This window comes from Pogona vitticeps, chromosome 1 (genome assembly GCF_051106095.1).
Source record: "Pogona vitticeps strain Pit_001003342236 chromosome 1, PviZW2.1, whole genome shotgun sequence".
Lineage (NCBI taxonomy): Eukaryota > Metazoa > Chordata > Lepidosauria > Squamata > Agamidae > Pogona > Pogona vitticeps.
Window position 1 is genome coordinate 97,192,645 of NC_135783.1, and position 22,711 is coordinate 97,215,355.

Below are 22,711 nucleotides of genomic sequence, written 5' to 3' on the forward strand. Positions count from 1 at the left end.
CCATCCTCCTAAAAGTGTCGTAGTTCACTTGTTTTAAAGTGAACATTAGGAGAAACTTCACTGTTGGCCTCTTATAGTTTAGGAAACAATAAGTGGACATTAGGGTTCGTTCACACAGAACATGTGTTCAACACACCCTTTCTGCCATTTGGTGCTAATGGCAGAAGGGGTGTGTTGAACAGGTTTTCTCAGTATTTATGTCCAAATGCATTTATAAAAACCCATTTCTCCTTTCTTCTGAAATATTTCAAAAATCCTGAAGATACCAGTTAAAAATAAGCTTTCCTGATATATTTTTGTTTTTGAGTGGTGATTTGGCAGTAATTGAAAGTTTTTGACCAAGAGCCCCTTGCTGAAAAAAATTCACTTCAGGTCCACTTGTGTTCCTTTTTAAATCAGAATCTATTTTCTAAAAAATATTGGGAAAAATTGCATAAATGAGCTTCTATGCTTGATTTTTGCAAGAGAACAGGGAGCAACGGTCCTGACTCAGAATCTCAGCCCCATTACAAACTGATGGTAAAAAATAACTACTTGTTTTTAAGATAGTGTATTTTTAAAAAAGTATGAAGGGGTCAAATCAACAAACACACACAAGCAAACACATTACCGAAGCAAGATGGCTACAGTTAGGCTAAGTTATTCACAAACTCTCTCTCTCTCTCTCTCTCTCTCTCTCTCTCTCTCTCTCTCTCTCTCACACACACACACACACACACACAGAGAGAGAGAGAGAGAGAGAGAGAGAGAGAGAGAGAGAGAGAGAGCAGTACCTTGGTTTATGAAAGCCTCAGTTTACATAATATTTGGTTTACGAACCGAAATTCATAGAAAATAATGCCCCGGTTTATGTTTTTCCCCTTTTTTCTCCACTGTACGAAAGGGTTACCCCAGGACACATGGCGCTTGGAGGTTTCTAGCACCACCCCCATTCCTAGCGAAATCTGCATATTGGTTAACGAAATTTCCGCATTACGTAACGTCCCACAGGATGCATTAATTCCATAAACCGAAGTATGCCTGTATCTGTACATAACTTAGCCTACCTGTAGCCATCTTGCATCTGTAATTGACTTTGCTATATAAATGTGTAAACCTGTTATAATGAGGGTTTTTGCTTAAGCAGACAAGAATGAAGGAGGGAGGATGCTTGAATTCTTTTTACTTTGCAACTAAATGGTTTAATTAGAAATTTGTCCTTGAAGAGATGGGCACCTAGCATGGAACCAGGAAGAATGAATTATTATCAACAGCCCAGACACCTGCAGACTCTCCCCTTTCCTCCTCTTCTCCCCACCTCTTGCCTCTCTCTTCTCATGTAAACTTATAAAAGTATATTCTGTAAGAGCACTGCACGCTCTTTTCGGCATGTTTGGTGGACAAAGTGGTGTCCATTATCTTTGCATTCTTTCAGCTGAAAATAAACAAATATATATCGGATCTCCCCGTCCCTGGTCAATTGAACAATATATCAGAGAAAGGTTAATGGCCAGAAATTAGTTCTGGCACACTTCAAGCAGAAAAAATAGACAAATCAAGACAATCTTTACATGCTGTAAATGGGGGACACAATACCAAGGAAGTCCCTCCACAGTCCAGTACTTTTGACAGAACAAATGTTCCACCTAAATAAGCCCTTATTCCTTGTCCATTGTACTAAATTGCAGCAGGAACATTGTTGCCTTTTTGCTCACCACAAAAAAGTAATATTTTGTAAGCAATACTGACAATGACAATAGAACATTGGCGGCCAGGACAGATATCAGAGATCGCCCATAATCAGAACTGAAAGGAGAAAGGTAATTTAGCCAGTCTTTTATAGTTTGTGAAATCAGACTTTAGAGGATACTGAAACTCAGTTGCTAAACAAAGGAAGCTAATTTCCTAATTCTGAGAGGCGTGACAAACATCTGCCTGTGATGTTTTCCTTAGTTTCTGGTTTGAGTTTCCCATACTTGGCTGCAAGGTGAATTGTTTAATCCCCATCCTTCCACATACAAACACACAAAATTGGTCCAGATATACAAAATATCTTATCTAATATTCAACAGAAGACTGTGACTCCAGTGGGTTTTACAAGTAAGTAATCACCAAATGGAACACATTTTAATTTTTTTTTCTTTTACTGTGTACCTTCATAGTTGTAGTAGCTAAGAATTTTTCCTGAAAAGGTGTGATTTAACTTGACAATGTCCCTTTAAACTTCTGAATCCTTAAACTTAACTATGGCATATTTAATCTCCCCCCTTTTTACTTTCTCTTTGTTATGAAGCATGTGGACCATCTGTGCCTCTAATATGTTGTTTTTAAATAGCTTATATAGAGTGATTCAATGCTCCTTTTTTCACTTTTGGTTTTGGAAACCTTCCTTTTCTTTAACATTTTAATCTGCTAGTTCTGAAACTTTCAAAATTATTCCATATTTTATTAGCTTTAATACTGGTTTCTGCTCATATCCCAGGAGTTAGGATCTTCAGACCTTTTTGTAAATAATATACTCTTGAAAGCTACGAGTAATAAAGCTGATCGCTTTGGCAGTTTCAAGGCAGGATGAGCTTCAGCTGCACTTATACAAACTGCTACTACAGAGAGTGTTGTTCTCTCTTTTGGTGAAGGGGGAATAGGCCAAAAGCACTGCAGACAATAATAATCTTCAAAATTACCACAAGTACCATGTCTGGATGATGCAAAAGTGATGTGTGTCAAAGGTTGGCCAACTGCCTATATAACAGGTTACTCCATTCATTTAGCATTGTACTATTGAACACCCTTTGTTGTTACCTGCCTCCATCACTTGACTTCTAGCTCCTGGTGACCCTATGAAATGGCGACCTCCAAAAAAAAGGAGGGGAGAGATACACATGCCATGTCCTTACACAATACAAATGCAGGAGAGGCCATGCACCAATACTGCAGAAAAATTATAAATGAGTCCCAAACATTCATGGCAGAAGTCTGCCAGGTATGCTTCTTAAGGTGAATTGAAATGCTGGCTACAAACAGATATTGGGGGAGGTGTAGTTTCAAATTCCATCCTTGGTAGTATTGAGCTGGAATTTTTCACTCAGCTCCTCAAACAGTCACCAAATAACTTGCATATACCTTCCCCCCCCCCCTTCCAAACTGGCTGCTCATAAAATGCAAGGTTCCTGTTTGGCTGGGGTGTCGAGGAAACAGCAATACAAAAATTTTGTAGCTCCTATAGAAAAGCTAGGCTCAGAATTTGTCTACTCAACAGGCAAAAGAAGCCAGGATTCTGTAATTAACATCCCTGCTCAACTCTTGCAAAATCAAGCCTGCTGCTTCATCTATTAAGAGAACCTATACAGTATTTTATTTAGTCTTCCTCTTTTTTTGGTTGCCTTTAGTTCTCCATAACATTATTGTCTTTTCCAGTGAGTCTTATCTTCTCATGATGTGCCCAAAGTTCAATAACCTCAATAGTCATATTTGCTTCTGGAGAGAGTATTAAGAGTTTGCTTCTTGACCCACTTGTTGTTGATGTTGTTGCAACTTATATACTGCTCCATAGTGCTTATATACTGCCCCTCCCCCATAAGCTGGGTACTCATTCTACTGCCATGGAAGGATGGAGGGCTGAGTCGACCTTGAGCCAGCCACCTCAGCCCTTCAGGGTTGAACTCAGGTTATGAACAAGGACTTGACTACAGTGCTCCACTTAACCACTGTGCCATGGATGATGCAAAAGTGATTAAAAACAATTGTTTGCCTAGCCACCCATAGTATCAATAAAGCTCTCTTCTGACATATTTCAACTGAATCAAAACATTTTCTGTCAGCTTTCTTCTCTGTCCAGCTTTCACGGCCATACATAGTAATCAGAGATATCATAATACAGATAAACTTCACCTTGGTCTCCAGTAACACATCCTTACAGTTCAGGATCTTTTCTAGTTGTTTAATATCTGTCCTTCTAAACTAAAAATAAATCTAAATAAACATATCATTTGGGGGGCAACCCTGGCTGCAAAGAGTGGGGTCCGCATCTTGGGGGTACACCTGGACCCAACGCTCACCATGGAAATACAGATGGCATTGGTAGTCCGCACCACCTTCTTTCACCTTTGGCGGATTGCCTGGCTGCGACCGTACCTCGACACGGGGGCGCTCACTACCGTGGTACATGCACTCGTAATCTCAAGATTAGACCACTGTAACGCGTTCTACGTGGGGCTGCCTTTGAGACTGATGCAGAAACTTCAAGTGGTGCAGAATGCAGTGGCCAGACTCCTTACTGGACTGAGAAAATACCAGCATATTTCTCCTATTCTGGCCATGCTGCACTGACTGCCCATTCATTTCCACATTGACTTCAAAGTTTTAATGCTTACCTATAAGGCCCTAAAAGGTTCAGGACCTCGATACTTGGCGGAATGCCTGATCCCACCTAGATCTACCCGGATCCCCCGTGCGAGTCAGGAGGTGAGGCTGAGGAGCCTGACGCCGAGGGAGGCCCGGAAGGAAAAGACACAAAATGGGGCCTTCTCGGCGGTGGCTCCTCGCCTCTAGAATAACCTTCCTCCAGTGATTCACGCAGCCCCCACACTGGGTACTTTTAAAAGCCAATTAAAAACATGGATGTACACTCAGGCCTTCCCCCCTGTCAACACTTGACTCTCTTCTCTTCCTTGCTATTTATTATTTACTATATTTTTGCATTGCATTTGTAACTGATTGTTTTGTAATGTTCTTGTGCCATTTTAATGTATATATGTTGTATTGGAAGCCGCCCAGAGTGGTAGAATATATCAGACGGGCGGGATATAAATAAATAAATAAATAAATAAATAAATAAATAAATAAATAAATAAATAAATAAAAACTGCCATGCATCTTATACATTTTAAAAAATGCATGTCATTGTTCTCATAAAAATATTTCTTACTCTCTTCCCAAACAACTCTCTTCCTATCACAATGTGAAATGACTTTGGCCTTGTCTGAGCCCTTTGGAGGGCCTTCTTTCTCCATTTCCTGTTTTAACTGTAGCATATTGTTCAAAGCATATATTATGCATGAGGACTAGAGATGAGGGTATTCATATTGTATACAAATACCCCCTCACAGGTGGACATAACGAGGGTCCAGCCCCCTGGGGCCGGACCATCCACTCACGTTCCACTGTTGCCGCAGGCTCCGGACTCCCTTCCTATCGCTCCGGAGGAAACAGTCTGCAAGCCATTCCTGGAAGGAGGCAGAAGAATGAGCTTCACTGTAAGGTCAAAGAGTAGTTCACAGACCGTGAGCTCCGGAGCGACAGGAAAGGATCACGGAGCTCATGGCAACAGCGGAAGGTGAATGGACAGTCCAGCCCCAAGGGGCTGAATCCTCGTTATGTTCACTTGTGCAGGGGTATTCGAATCCATATATGAATACGAATATCCCCATCTCTAATGAGGACCATCAAATATTGAGGCACACCAGTTTCTATTAGAACAGTTCATAGCTTCTCATAAACCATATAGCTGTAATCTATAAAGCACAGGCTGACTCTTTTCTAAAATGCTTTGTTCCAGTAACCAGCATATGCTTGAAATATGATTTCTAGTGCCTCTTTCTTTTCTGAATCCAGAATGCACATCAGACTTTTCTTGCTCTCTATGTGGTAAAAGTTTTTGATGCAAAAGCTTGAACATCACTTGCTTGCAAGGGAAATTAATGCAAAAGTAATGCACTCTTTGTCATCTCCTTACTTGGAGACTAGAATATATATATTGAATGTTTCCAGTCTGTGGGTCTATTCCTGGTGATTGATTTCTTCTAATTGATTTGAGAGTGGCTTTTGCTTCACTTTCTAAAATTGCAGCTTTCTCACCACAGAATTTTTCTTTAAAAAATTGTCCCTACATCTCTTGTTTAAATTTCCTATTGATTTCTGATATTTCTATTGAAGAGATCTCTTTTTTCCCCTCTGTTGTTGTTCTCTTCTATTTTTTGCACTCTTTACTGTTATTGTTCTCTTGGTCTTTATGTGCATGTTGCTGAAAAGACTGCATTTGCAATTCTGATCCTATGTCATCTATTTATTTTGCTTCTTATTTGTGTTTAACTATTTTAAGCACTTCATCAATGACTCATCTAAGTTTTCTTTTCTGTTCTATTGACAGTGATAGTTGTCTTCTTGAATTCTTCTCTAATAATATCTTAGGGCATCAAACAGTCAAAATTGAATTGTCATTATCTTCTTATTCACAGTATTAACAAAAGTTAGCTTGAGGGTCACTATCATCGTCTATGAAACATCCTCTGCCACTGTCAGCTTCAACCACTGCTGCCACCTAGCAGATGACCTGCAGGGGTTTCTCTGACCCATATTCTTATATCATCACTATATATATTTCCTTCTGTTGTTGTGACTATTAATCCTGGACATATTTTAATCTGGCATCTCAGCTTTGACCATGACACCTTGGGTTACCCTGCCACAAATCTCAAGATTAGAAGTCCCAATCTCCCCCCCCCACCCACCCCTTCTTCTTTCTCTCTGCAACTCCCTTCTATTTTTTCTTCCTTTCAAGCCCTGTTGGGAGAAAAAAGGATATGGAGGATGCTCTATATAGAAAAGACTGGTGGGATGACTTCAAAAACACCTACCCATATGCCTCTTTTATGCTTTATATTACATCCATTATTACAGCAGACCTCTATTTCACCATCAGTCTGTCATCATCAGGTACAGTGTGGACCTCAGATAATGGATGGTTCTAATCAACCTGTGTGTAACACATGTCCCATTACTTGAAGGAGATGGTTAGATTTTTGTCCTAATTAGGACATTCATCTCTATACAGCCAATGATGCCAGAAATACATGAATGGTGCAATACAGCATAATGGTTATAATTAAAAGGGAACACGCCTTTTAATTGCATTGGATACCTGCTAATCATCTGGACAATGAGAATTTGATTCAAATTTAGGGTACTAAATGGCAGCAGATGGACAATAAACTGTCCACTAAGCATGCAGACACTGATGAGGCCTCTACTCTGCCAGGTACTTCCATTAAGGCTATGTTGGAGGCATCAGTCAGTCCTCAAAATGCCACATTTTGTATTGAACTAATTACGACTGGGGAAACTTAGGCCAGAACTATATGATACACTATGCCTGAATCTAGAAAGCAGGGCTCCCTATGTTCCACAGTGCCTGACTGTAAAAGCACATTAGTCCTCCCAGTTACTCATTTTCGCTTCTTTGGCTGGGGGCTTGACTACATAGAGAGGTAGTCCCAGGTTTATTCAGGTTTATTCTAAGTTTTCTATACCATGTCCCTGGCAGTTTCCACTGCTGAAATTGTTACTGTCATTCACAACAAAATGTTTAACTATCCCATCATAACAATCCACACTAGGGATGTGCAATAGCACCAAAATTCAGATTCAAAATCGGAATTTGGAATTACAGCTCTTTGCATATGGAATGTGGACTTTTTAAACATTTGGAATTTCTAGATACCCAGAACTCTGTTACAGTTAATATGAATACCATATAGACATTATTTTCCCCTTTAAAAAACGCATACAGTACAGGCAAAGCATTGCTAAAGGGTTTCCTTGTGTCCTCTGACACCTTCCCAGTTATTATGCCACACAAAAAGAGTGCACACCAAAAGGGTGTGTGCACAGAGTGCACAGACAGCAGTGGCATGGTATTAGGAAAAGACTGTAAGGAGCTGTACTGATTGAACCCTGAACAGTGGGAAATACCAGTAGGAAATGCCAGCAGCATTGAGGAAGCACTAGAGAGTGGGCAAATACCCTGGGCAGCACAAGCAGGCAGATTGGAGCAGCGGGTAGCCTGTGGTGGTTGGGAACTGTGCCAACAACTTGGAGCACAGCACAACTGAGTGACAACATGATCTTGGAGTAGCAGTTGGAAAAATGAAAGAGGCAGAAGGAAGGGGTAGTAGACTGAAGTATGGCATACCCAGTGTACAGAGTTTGCCACTCTCTCTTACTTAAAGGGGACTTCAGGGAAGCCCAGCAATGATAGGTTGACCTCAAGGAAAATACGTTTTCCTACAGATCCAGGTTCCAGGCATGAGTGTGGACTCACTGGACACACTAACTGTAGGCAAGACACAGTCCCACTGCCACTTTGGCCAAAGTGGAGGACAAAGGAGCAGTCTCTTTTGGCTTGCAGGCTCCTACTTGCAGGCTTTTGGCTGGTCATCTGGGTCTATTATCTCCCTTGGGCAATGAATACAGTGGTACCTCAGTAAACGACGACCCCACTAAATGACGAATCCACATAACGATGACTTTTTGTGATTGCTATAGAGATTCGCAAAACAGTCATTCCAATGGGGGATTTTCGCTGGACGTCGATTAGGTCCCTGCTTCGCGAACCGTTTGTTCGCAAGATGATGATTTTTTCGGCTTTGCAAAATGGCTGCCCTGTGTTTTCCGGACCCATGCTTCGCAGGACAGCCATTTTTACAGCTGATTGGCGCTCACAAAATGGATTCCCTATGGGCAATCTTCGCTGGATGACGAGATATTTTCCCCATTGGAACACATTAAACTGAGTTTCAATGCATTCCAATGGGGAAAGGGTTTTCACATGACGACGATTTCGCTAAACAGCGATTTTCATAGGATGGATTATCGTTGTCATGTGGGGCACCACTGTACTCTTGTCATTTTTACATCTGCAGAAGTCTTTTTCCTGCACCCCTCCAAACACGTCCAGTGTAGCCTGTAACTTATTGTTGGGATGTGGCTCTGGCATTTGCTGCCTCCCACCTCTTGCTGTTTGTCCATCTCCCTCCCCATTTTCCTGGGCTAGCAGCTCAACCTGTGCCCTCTGATGACTCTTATCCTTCAGAATAAGGGAGCTGCTTGCTCCCACAGTACCCTCTTCATTGGCCAGCAGCAATGCCCTGTGCTGATTCTTCAGGTGGCTGAGCATGCTATTGTTGGAGAGATGGTCCAAGTCCTGCCCATGCTTGAGCACCTTCTTGCATTACATGCACTCAGCCATTTGAGCATCTGCTACACACTGCTGGAAATGCTTCCAGATTATTGATTTACTGTGGGCTCTAGCTTTTGACTGCATGTTCTAACAGGGATTGCTAACTTGTCATCACTCCTAGTTCTGGCAAGTGGTGGGGCAAGTATAGCCAAAGGGGAAGAAATAATTTCAGTGTCACATGTTTCTGAAATCGGGGCCATCTGAGTCCCCTCAGTCTCCTCTCCAACGTCAGATGTGTATATATATTTGAAGGGGAGTTCACACTAACCACAATGCTGCTATGCACAAAAGAGATTTGCTGAAAATGGGGGCTGGGGGATAAACCCTTCCTTAAATATGATGAAGCTGCATGACATGGTTATGGGAAGCAATCCCTGATGCCCTTGATAAATCCCTTTCCCAGCCACAAAAGTAGCAGCACTGCTGCTGCCCAAGTTGCCCAGTCTTAGTGCTGATGTCATCCTTGTCCTTCATTGGCTCTGGGAGAAAAGTGTCTTCTTCACCACGTTTTCTGGCCCTTTGCACTGGGTGAATTGCACAAAGATGCCACGGGAACATGTAAGAGGTTCACTCCTGTCTGTCCCATCTTGAACCAGATGCTTCTCCGCCACCTCCTTGGCAGAGATGCACACACCCTGCTACTGCTTAACATAGTGTTAGTGCTGAAGAATGCAGCTGAGTGACAGATTTTGTTTAGGGGGCTCCTAATAGCAGTTGTAGGCTGTCTTTTTCCTCTTCCTCTCCCACTCCACTCAGTAGAAGCATTTCTACTACCACACATTTCATACTGCCTGCAGAATCTACCCGAGGAACAGTACTGTATCTGATTCTGCAGAATACAACCACTTACAATGGAAATCTCTCTCTCTCTCTCACACACACACACACACACACACACACAGAGAGAGAGAGAGAGAGAGAGAGAGAGAGAGAGAGAGAGAGAGAGAGAGAGAGAATCACAACATCTTTTTTCATTTCTCAAGAACTCACTCCTAGATGCCTGAGAAAAAGGTTTCACTTTTACTTCTTCCTCTCGCACAATGATTCCCAAACCGGGGCACATGTACCCCTAGGGGCATGAACCAGGACATTTAGGTGGGGACTCCAAATGGGACTCCAAATATTAGGAAGTATTGTTATAGATATTCAGAACAATCAGATTTGGATTTCAATTTGGATTTGAACAATCTGAATATGGTATTATTGGGTGAATTCAGAATATTTCCAAATCCAAATGCACATTCGTAGTTCACACTGCACCTTCTAATCACTAACATTTTCACCTGGGTCACAGATGGGACGTGGTGGCGCTGCGGGCTAAACCGCAAAAGCCTGTGCTGCAGGGTCAGAAGACCAAGCAGTTGTAAGATCGAATCCATGCGATGGAGTGAGCGCCCGTTGCTTGTCTCAGCTCCCGCCAACCTAGCGATTCGAAAGCATGCAAATGCAAGTAGATAAATAGGGACCACCTCGGTGGGAAGGTAACAGCATTCCGTGTCTAAGTCACACTGGCCATGTGACCATGGAAGATTGTCTTCGGACAAACGCTGGCTCTATGGTTTGGAAACGGGGATGAGCACCGCCCCTAGAGTCAAACATGACTGGACAAAAATTGTCAAGGGCAACCTTTACCTTTACCTTCCCAACCCCTTTCCTTCATCAAAGTCCTTCTGGTCTTTCCCCTTTCCTCTCCAGCCCAGAAAATTAGAAACATCTTCTCTCTGCTGACATAAAAGGCAGTAGCAGTGACCCCTTCTCCATAAAATAATTTCAAAAGGTAATTACAAATACAGTGTTTTTCTGATATAGCATTCCATTTGATAAAATCAATTTTTAAATTGTTCCTACTGCTCTGCCCCCCCATAACACTGTTGCCTAGAATATACCCACCACTGCTCCTTTGAACCAATATAGGCAATCATACATGTCAGACACTGAAACAAAGTGATGCATGTGAAGCGACCACAGAAAGTAGTAGCCCTTCCCAGCATAACAAATGACCATGCAAAAGGATCAGAAATATTTGTAGCAAGCTGCATTGTAACTTGAAATTTGCAATGACAACTGCAGCTCAAACAGGGCTCACCTGATCCCTTTATTTCAGCCATAGAAGTTTACAATTCCCCCTCAGTTGCTCACTACAGACAGGAAGAGCAATTTCAGAAAGCACCTATGTAAGTCCCTTCCACTCCCTACAAAGAGAATAAAAGTGTGTTTTTCAGACACCATTGGAAAGAAAACATAGGTGAATTCAGAATTCTGTCTCTCCTCTCCAACACATTCTTGTGCAAACAATTCCATCATAATGTACAGCATCTTCTAAAGCATCTTTCTCGGTAGAAAGATGTTTGCAGCACAGGGTTTCTGTGAGAGCAACACAAAGGGATATAGACAAAAGGACAGGAAGAACTGAATCAAGGGATAGTGAGGGACTTTACTACCACACTCATAATCAATCACAGCCTTCCTTGTAGGTCTAACTGTTCATTCATTCATTGCAAAAAGGATAACACTTCTATAAGAACAGGAAATACAATTTTCTGTGAGCATCTGTTCCCAATTTCCAATGTGTACATTTAAAATGGTTCAACGTTCATTTATTGTTGCCATCTTAGTATTCCATAGCTTAGAGAATGACCATGAAGGTAGTGCTGACTGAGGGATTCTGGGAATTTTAGTCCACAAGATAACTTTTTCCAGCGGTACAAATGCAGAAGCAGATAATGTCTTTAATCCATCGTTAAGAATATAAAAGAAAAATGAAAATGAAAACAAATAGTGAGCTTTCAATGATAAATCATCTTCTTCGAGACTATGCATCAAGTTATTGTGGGTGGTTCCAAACTTAAGTCCTGTTTTTAATGTCCCAAATTCACATGGCTGATGGTGTAGAGACCAGGTAAGCTTCTTAGAAATAAGCAGCTGCAGCATGCATGTTGATTTCAAGCTCTTCTTCAGCTAGCAATTTGGAATTTATGGCCCGTCTCTTAAAACAGAGGACAGTCACAGACAATCGGGCCCCCTTCTCCATTTCTACTTTTTCCAGTTGTGTTTCAGAAACCAGATAGGAAAACAGCAGCTCTACTCCATAAATGTTGCCCCGTGCACTCTATCTTCTCTGTGAAAGAGCATAGAAGCTAAGATGTACAAGGTCTGTAGTAAGGTTCTTCACTGAGCCTAAGGAAACAGGTCCAGTGTGGTACTAGCATACCTTAGATATATCATGAAAGACAAGACTCAGTGGAAAAGGCAATAAAAGAGGAAGACCTCTCATGAGATGGATTGACTCAATAAAGGAAACCACATCCTTTAGTCTGCAAGATTTGAGCATGACTGTTAATGATAGCATCTTTTGGAGGTCTTTAACTTACAGGCTGCCACTAGTCAAAAGCAATTTCTGGCACATAACACAAACAACATCATTAACTGTGCCTTCTTCTTAGTAGTAATCTGTGGTCTGAAAAGGGGCAAGTTTATGCCTCCTTCTCAGATCAAGGGCCAGCAGTACCCCTTCCAGAAAGACAGGACAAATGGCGTGAGGGCAAGGTTCCTCTAAAGGTGCATGGCTATGGACATGCATGCAACTCCATCTCCCTCTGTGGAGCTTTCCTCCTTCTTCATGCAGCGATCGTTTTCAGCCCCTTTGGTTCCAGGCATACAGGAGCAAAGTTGTGTGTGAGAGAGGTGGAGCCCCATCCAGCAGGGCTAAAAAATAGAGTTCATTGCATGAGGGGTATATTTTCAAAGAGGTAATGTGAAAGTTTTTGGAAGGGTTAATCCTGTTATACTCAGCCACCATAAGAAAACGCTGAGGGGGTGTATCATTATGACCTGAGTGGAAAGTTAAAGAGATTAGAAAATTTCAAAAAGAGGCTGTTTTGAAGACGAGTTTGAAGACAATAACTTGAATTCTGGAGCTGACAAAAAAACAAATGTATGATGTTGTTTAAAGGCCTGGTGCTGCTTTGAATTAGCATTGCTTGTACATCTGCCTGCTCCACTTGCCTGCTATTTCCACCTTGTGTTCTCCCAGTTATGCATTCTGCATTTCCTTGTCTTTGGAAAGGTCACAGGTAGGGTATTTCAGGTTTATTTGGGTGTATTTAACTTGGGTTCCATAACACAGAGAAATAATGAAAAAGTGTCAAGTCTCTTATTTTCTAGCCACTCAAGGACAATGATACTGGCTCAAATAAGAGAAAGGGATCTGTACATGTCCAAGCCGCAGGCTCATAAGAAAATGCTAAAGCATTAGCATTAAATATTGAACTAGTTCATCTATATGTTGTCTTCTCTATCTTAAGATGCAGTTTACCAAAATCTAGTGCTATTCCACACTTGCCAAAGGTAAATATTTTAGAGGATAATTGTCTAATAACTCATTTATTTAATCCATAAGCCTTAGAAATGCGCTTTAGAAACACAATTATTGCTTCATGTTGTAAAGGTAGAGCTATAATATGTAATATACATTTACTTTAAGAAATCAGAAACTAGCTCACAAATTTTCCATGAAAAGTAGACTAAGAACCTCTACTGTTGTATTATTTTCTAGCATAGAGGGAAAATCTGTGTTCTATATAGTATCATACATTTTAAAGGCTCAGGAGAAATCTAAAAGAAAACAGCATCTAAACTTGGAACTTTTTGGAGTTTAGTGACTGAGCTATATTTACAATTATGCAATCTTTCATGAAGAATGAAATGTTGTAAATCAAAATGTTTGGGTTTCTGCTGAATATTTCCACTTACAATCTTGGTATTATTCAGCTTATAAACCTAGCCCTAAGTCTAACTCTAGTTTGAAATAGGATTTCACCAAACAGATTGCTATGCATCATTATGTCATTATCCATTTAAGAGTGCTTGTTATTTTTCAGATTGAATTAAAAGCAAAACAGATTATACCATGCAAAATAATTTGGTGCAGCATCATTACATATTAATTTTCAAGATGCTATTCTGTTTACACAGAATCAGTTTGTTTGTATAAAATATTTGCACAGTATTTCTATTTGTATAGTACACAGTATGTGTCTCACTATCATAAATATTCCCATTCAGATATTTTCTTAAAATGTCTAAATCTTCACCTACACACATTTTCAGCTTTTGTTCTCCTGCATTTAAGCCTTCTGGATGCAAGTGTTCTCCACACTTGCATCCAAAGGCCACCATTTTTTTAATTTTCAAAGTTAAGAACTTCGCATTCATGAAAACAGAACTGTGAGAACTAATATATCAGTTAATGGAAATCTCGTTTGTTGTTCTCCTCCCAGCAGCAGATCTAGAAAAGACAAGACATATCTCACAGAGGGCTTTAATGATCAAAAACAGCACTGTGAATTGGGCACAGGAATGAGCTAGAAGCCAATGTAGATGTTTCAACATGTGAGACAAGCATGCAACGTCAAAATGTCAATAGATTCCAACATCTGAGGTTGTCATAGCATTTTCAAAATGTATGAAAGCAAACATCACAGAAACACAACCTGAAAGACAATGAGCAGTAACAGCGGCTGAGTATCTTACAATAATGAATCCAACAAAGTATCATTCAAAGCTGAAAAAAGATACTCCAAACCACCTTTGAATGGAGTCTAGAAGCAACTCCAAATTATGAGTGTGATCCTTACAACGGAGTGCAGTCCCACCAAATAACAAGCATTTCCACAGCAATCTTCAACAAAAATATTTCAATGTTCATCATAGTAAATGTGGTGCCATTCTCTGCCCTGCCTGATGAACAGCTAGCTTGACTTCCCCAGCTTTGAAATTACAAAGATGAGTAGGAATGCCTGAGATACTAACCAGTGAGGCCTGCATCTGCCCATCTTCAGGTGGGTTCTACAATGACATTTCACAGGCCTGTGCAACAAAAACAGCACAGACCATCTCTGCAAGAGAGATTTTGCTGTTCATATGGAGTCCTCCCAATCTTGTACTTCGGGGGCATTTTGCCTTACCCTACACAACAATAGGGCTATAGAATGAAATCTATACAAAATTTGTGTTTGAGATTGTCAGGATACATAGATGAATGGGCAGATGTGTAATTTTGAAGAGAATAATACAAAAGAATGCAAAGGATCTAACTACTGTTGTATTTAGCCAGTAGATGTGACCCTATCATGTTTTTGCATATTATTTTTTTTCCAATGACAGGAAGAACCGCTATTTCAAGTACAGCTTTTGAATTAAATAAACCACAGTTGTAGATCGACTTCCTGCAAGTCACTGCTGAATGACAAAACGAATAATACAGGTTAAGGAAAAAATATCAAATGTAGATGAGCTGACTCCTTGTATTCATACTGAAACTATTTTTTTTCTATTTGCAGCTTATTTGTCATTCTTGTGGAATGCTTTATTCTATTCTGAGTATTATTCAATGAAAGTTAAAAGTTTGAAGTCCTGCTGCTTTCAGTGAGAAAGACTTAAGCTTTATTTTTTGATTGAAATAAAAGAGATCTTAACAATATCTAGATCATGGCCAATTCATGGGATGGCTTGCATTTAAATCCTCTTGTCAGTAGAATAGCTGCAATCAGTGGAAGATGGAAGGGGAGATTTCTCCTATGTCCTCCTATGCGCCTCATCTGCTCCAGAATACTGTGGAACCCTGCACAGCAGATTTGAACGGGCTTCAGCTGTGGTAGGAATGTATGTCTTCCTTGCATGACATTGGATTTCATATTTGAAAGCTACATATATGTATGGCTGCATTTGAGTATTAACACTTGTGATAATGGGGGAATTTAAAAATAATTTCCAAGTGGTTGCCATAAATAATCTGATTCAAATTTTAAATGGACAGAACACATGCTTTATAATATATTTCAGTACATTTCCTACAGAGCTTTTTAAACAAAATGTAAATGTAGATTATGTCCTGATTGTTCACACAATACCTGATAATAACAGGTTTTTTTATATGTGCCCTTTTTATTTTTGAAGTCTTAATAAATTTCCCCCCTCTGTTTCCCATCCCTCCCAGACTGGGCTAAGTGCTTATTGCTGTACTTCTTAGTCAGAATAGGGAAGGAAAGTCTGCCTTGTACAAGCCATTAAGAAATTCAAGCCATAAATGAAATGACCACAAAGACCTATCAGTTAGCAGAAATGCAGCAGCTGTACATATTTATTGTAACACAACACTATATTGTTGCAGAGATTTGCTGTTTAAAACATGTATAAGGCAGCTAAAATTTGACCATATTATTTCTCTGTTTGAAAAATGAGAACATGTGGAGTGGCATAACCTCAAATACAGTACATAAATAAATATTAGACTAATGGGGAAGGCAGGTACACAACCAGTCTAGTAGTAACAGTTTAAAGGTCACTGGTTAAACCTGAAACTGCAACCATACATCTTTGATCTCACACGTGCAAACACAATGTATTTGTAGGTGTATCTGTATCTGTGCATGAGAGAAAAAGAGGCAGAAAGAGAGACAAAGAGAGCAAGAGCACCTTGAAAGAACAGGAAAGAAAAGATTGCCTATTCATGATATCCTGGCCTTGAACACATGCACCGCCTAAACACACCAAACACTCTTACTGTCTATAAAACCATTTTTTTTCCATAAATGTAATGGATTTAAAAATCATGTATCCCTATTTGACAGAAAAGGTGAATGATCTCAGTACCACAATTCCTACTCCACATATTCCCAAATAATTCTGAAACAATTGGGCTTCAGTGGAAACTAATTTAGATCTCATAGGGTGTTAGATGAATGACAGCAAGTCAGTTTAACCTGGTCATATCTTTTTATTGGTTCATGTGTGGCTCTTTTTCAAACAAAATATGGTTTACATATGGATTCAGTATGGATATTTTAACTGCAGCTTTGGAAGATTTAAGATTGCAGCCAAAATCCTATTGAAAACAGTAGCTCTTATTGACCATAGTGGAGCTTTTTTTCAAGGTAAACACGCAAAGGATTGTACTGAATGATGATTTAGCTGTGTAACATTCTAAGGTTAGTTTCAACAAACTACAGCTGGTTAATGTTCTAATACAAACTGAAAAGATGTCCAATCACTACATGCCTAGTGGCCATTTTGAATTCATAAAGCTCAACTTTGTTACTGGAGACTTGATTAAAATATCTGTTTAATTCTTTGGACAAGATCCAACACCACATGAGTAGACTACTGCTTGAGAACAAAGACTTTGCCTTCTCTTCCCCTCCGCAGCCCCTCATGTGCTTTTAAAATCCACTCTGGAAGATCTGATGAAGATATTGTATGCACCCAGAATGGTGCTGGTATAGGATTTTGAAGAAAACGTGGATAAATGTTCCACTTTATATAATGTCAATGAAATGAAAAAGACTCCACGTATGTTATTCATCTTGAACATGGTAGTTATACAGGAAAATATTTCAGCTAGCACAAGTTATATCCAGTCCAGTATGTCCCATCTGCTGGCACTGCTTGCTCTGATTCTTTATATCTCAAAACTATCAACCATCATATAGTCATAATACTCACAAACCCAAAGAGAAAACTGCAAATGTGCATGTGTTTCTGCATGTAGAGATCCAACCACAGGAACAGCAGGTGCACAGTTGGCTTATAAACATGTCCCCAACCAACAACCTTCTTTTTTGTGGTTTCCTCTCATTGTATCAGAATGATTCTCTTTGGCAAATAGTGGCCAAAATCCTGTTGCTTAGTGTATTAATCACACTGGGCCCATTGAATCAATGGGGCTTTAGTGAGTCAACTCCTCTGTAAATGCCATGAATTCAAATGGACCTCTTCAAAATGTGATGTACTATGCTGAAGTCACAGTTAGGCAAGCCCATTTGAATCCACTGAAACTATGAAGAATTTGACTCATCAAATCCCCACTAATTCAATGGACATATTCTAGTGCAATTTACTATACTAAGCAACAGGATTTTGGCCACTATAACAGAACTAAAAAGGACATATAATTATATGTGAATTATGTTTTGTTATTTTTATATTGTGCTTTAAAGTTCAATTTGAATGGTTGATCTTGCTTTGCGTTATAATTGCTATATTTCGTTTAGTAGACCTGTAAGCCAGCTGGAGTTCAATTTTGGGTGAAATCTAGCATAAAATTTTAATACACAGGCCTAAATCAAATTGTTTGTCCCATCTAGAGTAGGCCAATTGAATCGACTACTGAATGATAGATAATCACTTCTGCAAATCCACATATTCTAATAGGGGTATTCTAGCTGAGATGGGCAACTGGATTTTAGGCCAATTAGATGTGTTACTGATTCCTGCATCAAATTCCTATGGTTGGTTTTATAAATTAAAGTTTGCAAATGTTTGTGTTCAATTTGGAGACAGTAGCTGAGTTTTCTGACACATTAGAACCACCAGATTTATATTAGATTTCTGACACATTAGAACCACCAGATTTATATGACATTTACCAGGAAAGGGCTGCTATTGAACAGTCATTGCTTCCTGTCTATCTTGAATGCTCTATCTTTTTCAGTAATTCTTTGCAATAGGAGGGACACTATCAATATACAGTGGTGCCTTGCATAACGGGTGCCCCGTTTAACGACGAATCCGCATAGCGACGATGTTTTTGCGATCGCATAACAATGTTTCCTATGGGGAAAATCGCTTTGCGATGATCGGTAAGCTGTTTCGCTTACCGATTTTTGCATAGCAATGTTTTTTCCCCACCTGATCGCAGTTCCAAAATGGCTGCTGGGTAAAACAGGGACGGATTCTTCGCTCATCGGGCAGCTAAAATGGCCGCCATATGGAGGATTTTCGCTTAAAAGGTAAGTTTTAAGCCCATAGGAACACATTGAAGGGGTTTCGATGCATTCCTATGGGCTTTTTAATTTCGCATAGCGACGAATCCGCATAGCAAAGATTTTTGCTGCACCACTGTATTGCATTTTTTTAATGGGATAAGGTTTTTAGATGCCCAATACTACTAGCTGAGCAGCAGCAATATATTGAATATAGCCTGATCATTTAACTGCCTTGCATATATACACTGCTTTTGAAGTAGCTGGTATATGGTTTTAGTCATCTGAAAGTGGCTAGTAATGCTGGTGTATAGTTTTACTCATCTGAATGTTTTACTAGTAATGCTCCTTTCAGGGTTTAAATCCATGTGATATCTGTCTTACATTTCAATTCAGCTGTAGAATGGTAATTCAGAACAGTCCTCAGATGAGATAGAATTTTTTGGGTACTCCTGTTCACCAATCAAATAACAAACTATCTGCAGTGCTTAACAGTACACACATACTCATGAGAAAGATAGAGGGCAAGAAATAAAGAGGGCCAAGAACACTGGAGTTACTTGAATGGATTCAGGTCACCTGAAAGATTTCAGGATTTTGGATCAGGTCTTTAATCAGAGTTTTAATCTGGCTGTCAGCTCTAGATAGTGACAAATACTTTGTTGATTTTATTGAGAAGGGAACAAAACTGCAAGTGAGATTTGCTTTCCTGTCTCTTCCTAGCACTGCTTTTAAAGATTCCATTTATTTCAAGAATTATACTTACAAACCTAAGTGTAGTTAGACTGCTTGATTTTATTATTTTATAGCACAATGTTAATACCCCAGTTTGTCAAAACATCTTTATAAAACACAAGCAGATTTGAATAGTAAAAACTGTTCAGACAGGACATGCTTTATCAAAAGCTGTGATAGGAATGGGGGCAGGAACCAAAGATTTTCCTAACATTAACATAGTACTTGAAATATGGTACAGTATAGGGTTGAGTCCCATGTATATTGCCATTCTATTCTCTTACCTTGTTCCTTTTGAAGTATGCTCTTCGGCAAGCCGCAAAGCACTTCTCACTGCAGAAACATTTCACTTCACTTCCCATACTCAGAGAATAGCGTTTGATTCCCACTTTCTGGCACCAGGCACACATTATTTGTACATTTGACACATCATCTTCTGCAACAAAAAGACAAAAATAGCATTTTATATACTAGAATGAGAACCCTGTCATACATGATATGCTGCCTCCCAAACATCTATTTCTCCTGTCTACTTGTCTGTGGGCAATAAAGGTTTGCCCATTTATGTTTATCTGAATGTTCCTAAAGCAGCTGGTGACTAGCTGCCTCACTCTTCAACGGTCTGAAAATGATTAGCAGTTTAATGAAAGGACCGATGCACTGTAATCTTAAGAGGCTTCAACATCCTAAAGAACAAGTTGATGTTAATTTTATGAGAAAGCAACAATTACCAAAGCATATTTTAATATATCCATTATTTACAGCTCAAGAAAGGTGAGTCAACAACATTGGTTTATGATGGGCCGAGGTGAGCAATTTGCAGGTTTAGCACCATCTTTGCCAGCACAAGCAACCCATCAGGAAGCGCACACACTCATTCTGTTCCACCACTGAGACTGCAGAAACAGAGTTAGCAGCAGCAAGGTGAGTCATAAAACACATTCCAAAATGGGGATTCCAGGATTTCAGATAAAATGGAGAGCTTCCATACATATGGGGGGCTCTTTACATGGCAAACTCTCTCTCCACGCAAGAGTGATGGAAACAGTAAAAGAAGGGGATAAGATTGCTTTGCTCCTTTTCTTCATACAATTAACACTGCACAATTTTAGAAAGTTTGAAAAGGTGTCCAGTTGCACAGTTCAAGTACATTTACTAACTTGGCAAAACTAATCCTGTTTATGTACTACTTGTGCCCATGTTTAGGAGAGGAAGTAATACTATAGTGTTGCCCATACCAGTGATGTAAACAGTGGGTACAGTTTAGTCTTGCCCTTGCTGTCTGTACTGTGATGCATGAAGAGCTACCAATAGGGCTACTGTCACAACAACACCTTGAAAGTTCTAGGCTCAGGTGGGAAAGATGCTGGTCTCCTGTTGCTGTTTTGCTTCATCTTCCTAACGTCCCTGGCCAATGGTTGTATTGACTAAGGTTTGCAGGAACTGGAGGGCAACATTTCCCTCAAGCTCAGGTTCTAAGCTCTCCACTGAGCCATGTTGTAAAATCTACTAAAGCACTTAAACAAGCTCAGTTCAGCAGGATTCTACAAGAAATAATGGCCTTTTTTGCTGTCAGCTCTGTCAGAGAATAGAGATCCAAACATAATCTATGCTACTCCTCAATGAACTATTGCAAGTCTTCCTCCATCTATCAACCTAACTGCTTCATTGGTCTCGTCTCCTCACACTGGAAACTATTGGAAACCTTGCACTCTTTAGAGAGAAAGATAGCGAACCTAAGATCTGTGTCAACATCTCATAAAGGAGATTGCAGTTCATAAAAGCTTATGCCAATTAGAGACTAATGCTTGCTAATCTTCAAGGTGCCATAATATTCCTTATTGTTTTCTCTCAACAAGTTCATTGTTTCAAGAGCAAACTAAGAATTTATAGTTTCTCAAGAACTGGAAGATATTTCAAAGATCATCTGGTCTAACCTGGACTGTTATGTGCCATGAAGTCAGAACTGATCTAGAACCACCTTAAGAGGGTTTTAAAGGTGAAATATTTAAGAAGTAGTGTTATAAATTCAACTCGGTGAGTTTCCAAGGCAGAATGGGGGCTCAAGCCTAAGTCTCTTGAGACCTAGTTCATCACTCTGCCTGTTATACCACATTGGGTATCCTGGACTAGGGCTGGTTTAACCCTGTTTCATATCTTACATGATGCACAAAAAGCCACATATAAATAGGAATGTGTTAAACACAAACTTACTTTTCAACAGCCTGTTCTTATTAATGTTCTTATATAGTTAAGTTCCACTAAGTTTAGTAAAAATATTTCCAAATATGTTTGCATAGGATAATAGCCTTACTATGCATTGCTGTCACACACATGTACATGTTTTGTTGATTTATATACACAACTTTTAAAATGGCCACTTCATCTTGCTTCCTAAAGATGTAACAATCTAACTGCACAGTTCTCCTGGGGTTCCAACCTTCATGAACCCCATTTCCATGGAAACACATTATGTATAATTCCACTTTCACTTCTGAATTGCTGAAGACTTTCCATATGTGGAAAGGAGTGCTGTCTTCTGAAGATGCCGTCCACAGAGACTGGTGAAACGTTAGGAAGAATAACCTTCAGAACACGGCCAAAGAGCCTGGAAAACCCACAACAACCATTTTTCCATATTTGTTTTTGTCACTGCTTCTAAGTTTTTGATAGTACAATTATGCCACACATCTGCTCAGAACCAAGAATTGCCAAGTTCAATTCAACAGGCATAAATTTGAGGTAATAATATACAAAAGAGAAATCTACCTTAGCAAACGTAGGAAAATATACTGTATGGGTTAAAAATGGATACAGAACATTTTTTTAAAAAAACACCCTATCTTTCCATGCGAAACACAAACTGAAAGTGTTTTTAAAACTCAAGAACCTAGTTAAATCTAAATGCTCATTGTCGACATCATGCAACTTTTATTGATCAACATAAATCTCAGCACTGAGAGCAGGGGGAAATGTTATTAAACTGGCAATATTTATTCTGTTAACATGAATCAAATGTGGCACATGGTTTTGAGTTATGGTAGCTAGGGAAAGAAGCCAAATGCCTTTAGTACAAATTAGTTTACCAATAATTCTACAGAATTATGACAGCACTGCTCCAAAACAAATCCTTTAAAGAGGAAATAGGATAGCTTTATGACAGGTTCTGTGAACCTCAGATTGTCCACAGTGCATGAACTACAACCTGACTAATCATATT

At 39.7% G+C, this 22,711-nt stretch overlaps 1 protein-coding gene across 6 annotated transcripts in view; it reads right to left on the reverse strand.

The window, feature by feature from the left end:
- The window catches only part of SOBP (sine oculis binding protein homolog), a 195,977-nt gene that overhangs the window by 114,994 nt on the left and 58,272 nt on the right, over positions 1-22,711 (reverse strand). For 3 of the 6 annotated variants that reach the window (XM_072998214.2, XM_072998202.2, XM_072998187.2), the window contains 2 exons: positions 19,776-19,927; positions 5,136-5,204 (listed from right to left, as the gene is read on the reverse strand). In XM_072998214.2, the coding sequence (XP_072854315.1) occupies positions 5,136-5,204; positions 19,776-19,927 (221 nt within the window). The remainder of the gene's footprint in view (positions 1-5,135; positions 5,205-19,775; positions 19,928-22,711) is intronic. The other 3 variants (XM_072998195.2, XM_078385269.1, XM_072998209.2) reach the window with 1 other exon arrangement.